At 37.7% G+C, this 11,639-nt stretch overlaps 1 protein-coding gene across 1 annotated transcript; it reads left to right on the plus strand.

The window, feature by feature from the left end:
- The first annotated feature begins 2,063 nt into the window (after window positions 1-2,063).
- Window positions 2,064-10,132, plus strand: cbln18 (cerebellin 18). Its single transcript, XM_084127476.1, has 5 exons — window positions 2,064-2,170; window positions 5,609-5,732; window positions 5,837-6,016; window positions 6,114-6,245; window positions 9,421-10,132. The coding sequence occupies exons 2-5, from the start codon at window positions 5,636-5,638 to the stop codon at window positions 9,720-9,722; spliced, it is 711 nt and encodes a 236-aa protein (XP_083983602.1). The 5' UTR covers window positions 2,064-2,170; window positions 5,609-5,635; the 3' UTR covers window positions 9,723-10,132.
- The last annotated feature ends 1,507 nt before the right edge of the window (window positions 10,133-11,639 follow it).

An 11,639-nucleotide genomic window follows, 5' to 3' on the forward strand; every position in this document is an offset into this window, starting at 1 on the left:
AGACTGCTCTGGTCCTCAGTTGGTTCAATGACCAACTGTGACTTTTGATGCTCAACCTGCCACCATATTCTCCATTTTTAAACCCAATAGAAATGTTCTTTTCGGCGTGGCGTTGGAAGGTATACAATCGCCAACACCACCAATGCTTCTCCAAGTGATGGAGGAGGCCTCTGATGACATGCCAGGGCTGGATACGCCACTCAAGACGCTACTTACCCCGTTGTTTAGCCAAAGAGAACATTGCTTGTGATGTTGATGAGGTTTTGTGGCCAGAACCAAACATATATACTGAATACGCATACATCCTGTATATACAGTGTATTTGTGCACACGTGTGACAAACTCCTGTAACTCCACTGCACACAGAACAAGCAAAAGACACAAGATAACAGTGTTTTATATGTTTCACACCTGCATGTAGTTTGTCGTGTATGTGGCTAATAATTTGATGTTTGTGTGTAGAGTTACTATGCAAAAACATAATTTTTAGAAGAGTTAAAATAGTTTTGAATGTGTTAGCTTTTGCAAGAGATGTCTGATGTTTTGCATGTTGTGTGTATGTTTTGTGTTTTTTTTTTGTGTAGAGTTGTGTGTAAGCAATAAAACAAAAAACAAAAAAAACTGTAATACCCCTTATCACGGTTGTTTCCTCTTCCTGGGTCGACATTTCATTCGGTAATGTTTTGATCTTATATGCAGTTTGATGTTTATTGTGTAAGCAATCTTTTTTCTTTTTTTTTTACAATCTTTTTTTCTAAGTTTATAACACAGTATGTTAAACTATGTGAAAAAAGTAATTAATAGGTTACTAAATCAAAAGAGTAAACACAACTACAAGCCAAGTATATACTTAGAATACTTTATTATACTTACGTATTACTTACTTACACTTATTATTAGTACATCTCAATCAAAAGATAGATACAAGTATAAGGCCAAATATACTTTTCTGTCAGTATATGTCAAGTATACACACTGCAATTTTAAGTATGTTTCTGAGAAGAACATAAAACGTAGACTGAAATATACTTTTTTATTTTTAGTTTAAAAGAAGTATACTAATAGCACACTTGGATAAACTTCTTTTTCGTAAAACTTCAATTTCTTGGCCCTGCAAGGGATTGAGACTGATACCATTTGTTTTTTCTTGACAAAACTTGGACACTTCACCTTTACCGTATATGCTTTACACATGCAAAACATCTGCATTTGCACATCATTGTCTGTATTGATTTCATTATTTGTAAAACTACAATGTAGGAAACTTATCCAAGATGTGATCCGTGGGAACCGAGCAAGGCCGGTGGAATGAAGCCTGATGAGAGACACCCAAGCGACACACCTGTCTCAAGTCCATGGAGGATCTCCGGAAGGATGGAAGGATAAAGGGACGAGTGACGACAGTGGAAAGGGAGAGAGGTCCAGGCCTGGGACATTTCATGTTTGTGTGCCTGGCAGTTTGCCAGAGACATGGCTGCAGTTTTTTGTTAGTCGCATCATGGAAGAATTGCTTTTAGCCTTTTATACCTTCAGGATATTTTTTCTTTGTGGCAGACACACAAACACAAGTTTCATAATAAACTTCAATAGCCCTCCCTCGGCTTTAAAATAAGTGATTATTTGCCAATATATCACTTTAATCTTAAATAACAATCACAGTAAATTCGTGCTCAAGATTTGGGATAATATTAAAATACAGGCACATATGAGACAACACTGTAAACAATGATCTTAGATTCACATCTTTCTCTAGTCTACACCCTGTTCTGAGAATCAGGAAACCAAATCCTGCACCCACCTCTAGATTTGGACTTCAGATTTTGCCACATTCTTCATTTGTTCCTAAAATGACTGGTGAACAATCACACACCATGATATTATATGTAGTCCATGAGGAGTTGAAAGAGACCAGAGTATCCTGGTAAGAAATATATTGTGGGTATCAGTTACAAAATATCCTTTTCATGTATTCATGTTCAAGTGGAACAAATGAAAGGCATTGTGGTGTCCCATATCCTTTCTTTACCTTTTTAGCCTTATCAGATGCTTCAGAGGGAGAGCAACTCAGAGCAACTCCACCCACTGCATAAATCTGCAAAGAACGGTCCACTTACAATTCTACTCTGTGACTGACTCCATTCTTCTGCACCTCATCTGTTTCTTCATAGCAGTAAGTATTAAAATAAATTATATTTAAAAACATAAGTAAGCAGAAAACTCATTTGTATGTTTTTTTTGTTTTTTTTACATACAACTTTTGAAAAACATAGTGTTGAGGCAGTTACAGGCTCACCTGTATATAGTTAGATACATTAGTAACTAGTTACTACCTTTAGACACTTTAGTAGTAGTTTTATATAAATAATTCACAAACGCCTGGTTTATGTTTGGGTGTATTTATGCTTTTGGTTGTCATGTTTATTCTTAGCTGGCACTGTAGTTTTTCAGTGTCGTATTTTAGCTTCTGTCTATTTGACTCCATTGATCTCCCTGTTACTTAATTTCTACACTGGCTTATATGTTTATACTGTATATTAGGGCTCACACGTTTATTATATAATTAATTAAAATATATAAACTGAAAATAATATGAGTGCTTTTGGTGATAATACTTATATTTTGCATTTTTATTTTAATACAAATTATACTGTCAGCATAAGAATTTCTGAAAAACTTAATTGAAAAAAAATAATAATAATCCATTTCCCCTGTTAGCTTTACAGTTTTTTTCAAATTGCTTACTCACTAAAAGTGGAACTTGAGGCTCACTCAGTGAAACCATTCACTCATATATCGAATCTTCAGACCAAGTCTGCAAAACTGCAAGCACATTATATGCTTTACACTCAGTTTGCAATTGAAAAACAAACTTTTTGCAAAACTCTAAACACAGTTCTCTACATGCCACACTCATTTGCTGATGACCTTGTAACGCAAAGTTGAGATGTTGTTGCCCAGAGAGAAAAACTATATTTTTTTTCATTTAATGAGTTTAACGGGTTTAATTAAATGACTTAAACATCACACTCATCTGCATGCATGGGGATTGAGTGAGAAAAAGTATACTAATTGTTACGTCCCTCGTTAATTAGATGTTATTTGTCTAGGAATATTATTAGACATAACAAAAGATTTGCATGTGTGTGTCAAGACTTGCAAAAGAAAAGGAACGGACAACAAACCAACAACTTAGTTGAAAGATTTAATTCTTCAACTGCAATAAAGCGAAGTAGTAATAAGGTAAAGTAATGAAGTAATTAATATTTACAATATGTACAACGTTACAAGGACGAGCAAAATCCATAAACAATCTGGTGGAGAGGAAGGAGCGAGAGAGTGGTGCTTTAATCAAAAACTGAATAAAACAAGAAAACCCTCTTTCTAAAGTTAAGGAACTGAACTACCAACGGAAAATGTAGAAAGAAACATCTTCAGCGTACAAGACGCATAACTAAACTATACTAACTAACTAAAAAAAAAAAAAAAAATATATATATATATATATATATATATATATATATATATATATATATATATATTTACATTTACTGCATTAGATTAAACTGGGAAGGGTCATAGCACTTGCATATTGTTGTCCTACTGTTAGTTTAACTGCTTCTATTGTTCTCATTTGTAAGTGGCTTTGGATAAAAGCGTCTGCTAAATGAGTAAATGTAAATGTAAATGTAAAACATACATAATTAGCACCACTCCTAACACTATTGCGTCTAATACATAGAAACTATGTGTGCAAATGTAGGTCGCGACCTGCTTACCTGACTCGTGTCGGACGGTGTGTCGGACGGTGACTGAGATGGAGAGTTTATGAGGGCAACGGTAACAAACATTTAGCATTGCACATCCAGCATGTCTCAAGGGCACAAACACAAACAAGCACAGACACAAACATTTACACTGCATGGTTCAAGTGACCCAATTCCGATGTTTTCCTCATGTGGCACAGATCGGATATGACCGGTGAACGTGCAAGCAGGAAAAAAGCACATGGATTCCGATTTTCTCCGATCGGTTTCAGGCCTCACTCATATGTGGAAATAAATCAGATATGAATCAGACATGTGCATTTGCGTCTGCCATGTAAACAGACAAATATTCCCCAGTAAATGCGAGTCGTACGTCATTAAAAAAGGGACGTCAGCTCAGGTGGACACCAACTGCGATCACATGACTTATTAATGGCACGATGGAGGACGAAGGCTCAACACAGTGGAGTATTTTTTTTTCTGTAAAAAGTGTCAATAGGCCAACAAGCCAATAGTGTCAATATTCAGCTCAAGTCACTTCAGTGTTGATTCAGTTCAGTTCATTAACTGTAATATTCATCTGTTGTGCATAATATCTAGTTCTATCCAGACTGGACTATTGTAACGCTCTCCTGGCTGGTCTTCCAGCTTGCTCTGTCAAACCTCTGCAACTGGTCCAGATGCCGCAGCCAGAGTGGTCTTTATCGAGCCGAAGAGACATGTCAATCCTCTCTTCACTAAACTGCACTGGTTGCCAGTTGCCGCTCGCATCAAATTCAAGTCACTGACGTTTGCCTACAGAACAACCACTGCTTCTGCTCTCCTTTTACCTAAACTCATTACTCCAGACTTACATGCCATCCGGAAACGTGCGCTCTGCAAGTGAACGCCGTACAGTGGCTGAGAAGTGCAAAACAAACCACAATTCTGAAAACAAAACAACAAATTTATAAACGCAATGGAAAGACTAAAACTCAATAAAAATTCCGAAAACAAAATAACAAATCAGAAAACACAACAAGTCAGACAATAACGGAAAAGGTTATTGATTACCTAATAAGGAACTATCTTAGTCCTAAATTCGATATTACTAACTGATTAGTTAAGCTTGTGTCTATATTAGTTAGTAATAGCTCCACTTGTCCAGTCCGGTTCGGTTCACACAGCAGGGCTTTGCTGAAAATGCATTTGAGAGTCCTGGAAATTTACGGGTGTCACTGCCGCAAGCTCCAATGTATACAAATAATTATTTAAAAATATAATTTTCGTACAGCCAGTAGGCCCCTCCCCTGTTAATGCGCCTGTGTATGGATTACTCCACCATGGTACCATTCACTCCCATTATAAAGCTTGGAAGAGCCAGGGTATTTTTTAATGTAACTCCGATTGTATTCGTCTGAAAGAAGAAAGTAATTTACACCTAGGATGGCTTGAGGGTGAGAAAATCATGGGATAATTTTCACTTTTGGGTGAACCTGACCATTTAAAGAGACTTCAAATCTGTACAACTCTGGAAGCAAATCAATGATATCGAAGGGGTAATGTGATTGGTCATCATGTGATTCAGGTTGACTGTAAGCAGTCTCCAAAGGTAGACAGGGAACACAGCCAAAATGTGTACTAGTGGTGTGTCTCCAGGAACAGGTTTGGGGAACACTCTAGTAGAGACCTGGGGCATAATATTCATTCTTTATTTTTAAGTTTCTTTGTTTTGTTATGTTTAAAATAATGAAGGTTTTCGTTCACATTTCAAGGGTTTAAATTAGATTTGAATCCCATATTAATATATATATTTGTTTTTTGTTTTTGTTTTTTTAAATATGTAAATCAGTTTTATTTTAAAGGACAGTTGGATTCTGGGGATTCTGAGGATGAAGACACTTGCTGGTCCATGTATTTTGATGATTCTCTGTCTCTGCTCAAGGTCAGAGGCTGCCACGGCCTTTGACCTCCTGCGTGAAACTGCTGGTGAATAATCTGACCATGTATTATTCTCAGGTTCATATAATTACAGCTTTTGCAGGGCTTTGTTTCACTTCTACTTACTTTTGTTACTTTTCCCTTCCATTCAGTGAGTTGGACAGGGACTCTGCCCTGTGGTGGATGGGACTGTGAATGTGCATTCAGGAGACAGCAGGGTTGCTGTTGTGTTGCGAAGCCACTGTTTGAGCTGGAGGAGGCCACCTTCATGCGTTTGGTTGGCTTATGGGAAGGACTGTCTCAACTAAACAGCCAAATAGAGGAAGTCACAGGTAGTCATCACAATTGTCACCTCACATTTACTTATCTGAGATAAAACATTATGCAAATGTTTGCAGAATTTTCTTTGCTTTCTGTCCCATCCTCAAGCTGGATCTAAGATAGCCTTCACTGCTGCAATGCTACCAATGAGTGGATGTCTTGGGCCTTTCACCAGCAACATGTCCATCTCTTACCAGTCTGTCTCACTCAATCAGGGAAATGGGTACAATTCTGCATTGGGTAAGCAGGCCGAAATACACCGTGCAACATTACAACTTTACATATTAGGGCTGTGTCATAAACCTAATGTCAAAAAAACTATTGGAGGAGTCAAAGGCAGTTCTGAATGTTTACTGAATACAATTTTAATTAAACAAGGCAGTCCAACAGGTCAAAAGCTGATGAGGCGGTCTCTGAACCGGTGAAGGGGTGAGATTAGGCAAGTAGTGTGAATCGAGAGAAGAATTGAAATGCTACAGGTACAGGATAACTGGGATAACTGAGAGCCGGGACATGAAACAATACCAATTGACTTGAACTCGGCTAGAGAGAGGAAATAAGGAAAAAATAATGCCACGGTCACACTAGACTTTAAGCACATACAATTTCTACAGACACTATACTGCAGCGCTCATAACTTTCTTCTTCTTCTTTAAATAATTCAACACATAATACATCCAGAATGGAGAAATAATGTATTCAATCTACTTCACTTTTTTTTCTAAGATCAAAGGAAACAGCCCTTTCAGGACCACCCTTATTCATCATTGATTTTAATCTTATCCAGTTTAATTAATTAAATAATTAAATTTAATTAAATTTAATTAAATTTAATTAAATTTAATTAAATTTAATTAAATTTAATTAAATTTAATTAAATTTAATTAATTAAATTAAATTTAATTAATTAATTAAAGCAGACAATTCGAAGTTGAAGTACATGACTTCAACCCATTGTGGTAATTAACGCATTAATTTACACTATTAGTTAATAAAATATGTTATTAAGGAATGAATACATTATGACACATTTAATTAATAACAATTCATATATTACTTAATCTATTAACCATTTAGAATCTTTATTAGTTGCTGATGCAGTAATCATTAATTAATGGTTTAGTTCTTCATGAGTCATACATTAACACATGATTATCTGTGCATTAGTTAAGCATGAATTAATGCTTATTAGTGCACCTATATTGTAAAGTGTTACCAAAACATCAAATAAAATAGTCCAGGCCTGGTCCTCTCTCGTCCTTCACTGCCGTCGCTCCTCCTTTTCTGCTTCCGCTCCTCCGTGAGAGATATGTCGCTCATTAGTAATCACGCCAACGGCCTCGCAACCTTCTCCCACGACCCTCGCCATCGTCCTGCTCACCACAACGCCGTTTTCGCGTTGTAGTGTGGACTGTCAAAATGGAGATATTTAATAATGATGACGTAAGTTCGGTCATGCAACGCATATTGTACCAATATATATTCATGCCAGAGGTGGACAGTAACAAAGTACATTTACTTGAGTACTGTACTTAAGTACACTTTTTGAGTATCTGTACTTTACTTGAGTATTATCTTTTCTGGAAACTTTTTACTTTAACTTCACTACATTTGAAAGACAAATATCATACTTTTTACTCCACTACATTTCTGTCAAGGTCCTTGAGTAGAAAATAGTAACGTCAGTCAGGGGATGATTTTGGTTTGGAAATGAAAGTCGGGTTGACACCAGAACCCGACGTCAGATTTACGTCAAAACCCAACGTCAGATTTACGCCAGAACCCGACGTTGGACAGACGTTGGATTTTGGTTGGAAATGAAAGTCGGGTTGACACCAGAACCCGACGTCAGATTTACGTCAAAACCCAACGTCAGATTTACGCCAGAACCCGACGTTGGACAGACGTTGGATTTTGGTTGGAAATGAAAGTCGGGTTGACGTCAAAGCCAAAAAACTAAGCCAAGGGCACTATTTGAGGGAACAGCCATTTGGGTGTCCGAAACCATTGTAGACGTTATTGAGTGCACTTATTCAATCTCATATTCAATCCCACTACTGGAACTGTGTTCTAGAAATAAATGTGATATTGATATGAGGGCAGGCAGGCATAGATTCAGAGGCATAAGGTACTGTAAGTATTACATTCAACAATGCAACAATAATAAAACAATGCATTGACATTTACTTTTTACTTTTGATTCTTAAGTACTTTTAAAAACGAGTACTTCTGTACTTTTACTTAAGTAAGAATCGGTCTTTACAACTTTTACTTGTAACGGAGTAATATTTGACCAGTAGTATCTGTACTTTCACTCAAGTAAGGAAGTTGTGTACTTTGTCCACCTCTGATTCATGCGTATACCGATATTATGCCTGTTGTGTGCTATTCACTTTCACACTGTTGTCAGGAAATTTCACAAAATTATCCTGTCATTAGAATTGCGTGATAACTTTATTATTTATTTTTCCATCTGTTTCATCTCAGTGAGCTTTTGTGAGGTTTTACGCATTTGCAGTAAGGTGAATTTAGCATTTTCCAGAAGTTTCTCATCCACACTGAAAAGCCTGAAAAAGCCAGTGTGGACGGAGAGCATTTTTAAACGAAAACTCTGTTTTCAAATGTATCCGGATTAATGTAGACGTAGCCTTAGATTCAAATGTAACAAAGGTCACTGGGCCAAAAACAAATGCTAGTATTCAAATTATTTCATTGAGCTGTGGCATGAAGTGTTCCCAGTATAATTACATGTGCATATGATTAACCCAACATCTCATTTAAATTATGCTTAGTATAGGCAAAGAGTATAGAAGCCCAAGAGGCGAAACTCTGTTGTGTTATGGGTAACAGTCTGTAGATGGCGCTGCGGAGGCGCGTCCGCCATTATGGACTGAAAGCTGCTGAAATCGTTAGCGCCAGTTAACTTCTCATACACAAATGCACACACAAATAAGGTAATATTAATAGGGTAATTAGGCCATGCATAACCAACACATAGACGTAACATTTTCTGTCATTTAACGTCGGTCATCCTCATTAATGTATTTTAAATTGTTTTCATATTTAGATATGACGGCCAGAAAAAAATTAAGTTATGTTAAGTTTTTGTTATGTTAAGTTGGTTCAGTGCCATTGACTCACATTATTTTTCGGCGTTTTCCTTCAGTTTTCAGTCCATAATGGCGGCCGCGCCGTCACGTCATGGGGGCAACTGTTGCTATGGAGCGTTCTATTGAGTTTCGCCGCTTTGGCTTCTATACTCTTTGGTATAGGTCAAACTAAACTCCTGTTTAGATTTATGTTATGACCATATGCAGTGCATCTTGTTAAATTCATCCTTATAGAAACAGCTTCTCAACATAAGTCTGAGTAAGCCAACAATACAAGTATTCAAGCTGAACCTGATTCTTCACAGGTACATTCACAGCCCCCCATGCTGGTCTCTTCTTCTTCTCCTTCACGGCTTATTCCAAAGCTGGCGATGCAGGAGAGCGGCTCTACCAAAAGCTGCAGTTGATGAAGAACGGTCAGCTGATTGCCTCCTCCTGGGAGGATAACCGTGAGGATTCAGAGGATAGTAGTACTCAGACTGTTCTTCTCCAGCTTAGACGTGGCTGTCAAGTCTATGTTGAGCTGCTCTCAGGCAGACAGCTTTGTGGAGACACCCAGGGCTATAACACTTTCAGTGGATACCTGATCTATCCATTCTCTGAGTAATGAGAAAAGACCTGTAAACGATCTTCATTGTAATGCCTTCCATCGAGATTAAAACAATTTTAAAAAGATGTTAATCTGGAATTCTTTATGTGAAATTGTCATAGAAATTACAAAATCAGCATGAATGCTACCATTGCAACAGAGTATATGGCTTAATGAATAAAGGTTACTTTAATAGCTTTCTGTGGCACTTATAACTTCCAGGTTGTTGACATTTTATCATATATTCTTTTATTGATTTGCTTTAATCTTCATATGTGTATGTATAAAGTGCTTGGGGCCAAAGCAGAGAACATCATCAGATGTTTATCAGACGAGCATCAGCTGCATTAACCATATACGGATGACACATTTTCTCTGTTATTAGAAGTGTTCTATATTATTTTAGAATGTAATAAAGGAATGGATCATAATCTTCTTTTGCACTGGCTATTATTAGAGTGTGGATAGTCTATAAGTAATAGGAAACTACAAGGAGACAGAGGGGCACTAGGACATGACCCAGGTCAGACGCAAATCCTGCTCCCAAAGAGAGGCCATTCGCATTCCAGATGAAAACTGCAAACTGCTGCAAATGAAACTGAAAGATCACATCCTGAAGTTAAAACACAGGTGTCTTCATTAGAAGTAGTGACACTACTTTATTTTGAAAATAGCTGATGATAAATTAAATGAAGCTCATATCTTGCTTTCATTGAGGTGAACTCAGTTAAATTAGCATATAGTGCAGGAATTGAAGATTATATATATATTCATTTTGCAGAGACATGGTTATGTTGCCAGGAGTAAATGGAACAGTTTTAACAAAATGGATAGCTATCCGATCAGTAAAAACGCACAAATGACCAGGTGTAAATAGGCCCTTTGGAAATCTGTTCTACACAGTCTAAATCATAGGTTCTCAAAGTGCGGCCCTTTCTGGCGGCCCGCGATAACATCTGATAACATCTGTAAAACTGTTAAAACTGTACATTGCTTTGAAAGAATGAATCTCCGTTTAGCGGCATCTATAGGCATAAGCAGTAATTACAGGTGTGGTCCGACCGATCGCACTTGACCTCACTCCCAGAAGGCCATCAACGGAACAGTGGTTGAGTGAAGATGGAGATGGTGGAGCGAGAGCCAGAGCGGGAGCCGGGCCCCTCGAGAAAAAAACGTTATGTCAGCGAGGAGAAAAGGCAGTTTCAAGATAAATGGACAAACAATTACTTTGTCGAACCTCCCGGTCAGATAAAGTCGTTTGCCTGATCTGCAGGCAGGTAATTGCAATGCGCAAGGACTTCTATATAAAACGCCATTATGATACCAAACATAAAACCTACGATAAATTCAGTGGCAAGGAGTGCACCAGTAAGCTTGAACAACTTAAAAGAGGCTACACTGCACAGCAGTCAGTTTTCACAAATTTGGCTAAAACCGGTGAAGCTGTAACACAGGCTCGCTACGTGGTAGCTCAAGAAATAGCTAAGCGGAGCAAGCCGTTTAGTGACGAGGGAATTTGTGCGAGACTGCATGTTGAAAGTGGGCCGACAATGTATGCCCATAAAACGTGCAATTCACCGTTTTACACTAAATTTCTTGGTTGGGAACTGTATGTCCACATGTACAGTACTGGGTTTCATAAGCATTCCAGTAAAAAGCAAATCAGTTTTTATTCCTTTACTGTTTACTACAGGAGGTACAGTAGAAACACGGTTTGATAGAACAGAAAAAAGAAAGAAAAAAAAACACAAAATTACTGTATCTAATCTCTGCGATCTTCAGGGTTAGGCCACATGTTTTCATCAAGATCACATCTGATATCATCCAAGGCGACGCACCTGGGATAAAACCGCTTGGTATGTCGGATCCACCCTTGGAGCCAGCAGCCATGGCTTCAAGGAGGGACATCTGGTCATGTGGCTGATGGTCATAAAC

Source organism: Abramis brama (genome assembly GCF_963993115.1).
Source record: "Abramis brama genome assembly, chromosome: 10".
NCBI lineage: Eukaryota > Metazoa > Chordata > Actinopteri > Cypriniformes > Leuciscidae > Abramis > Abramis brama.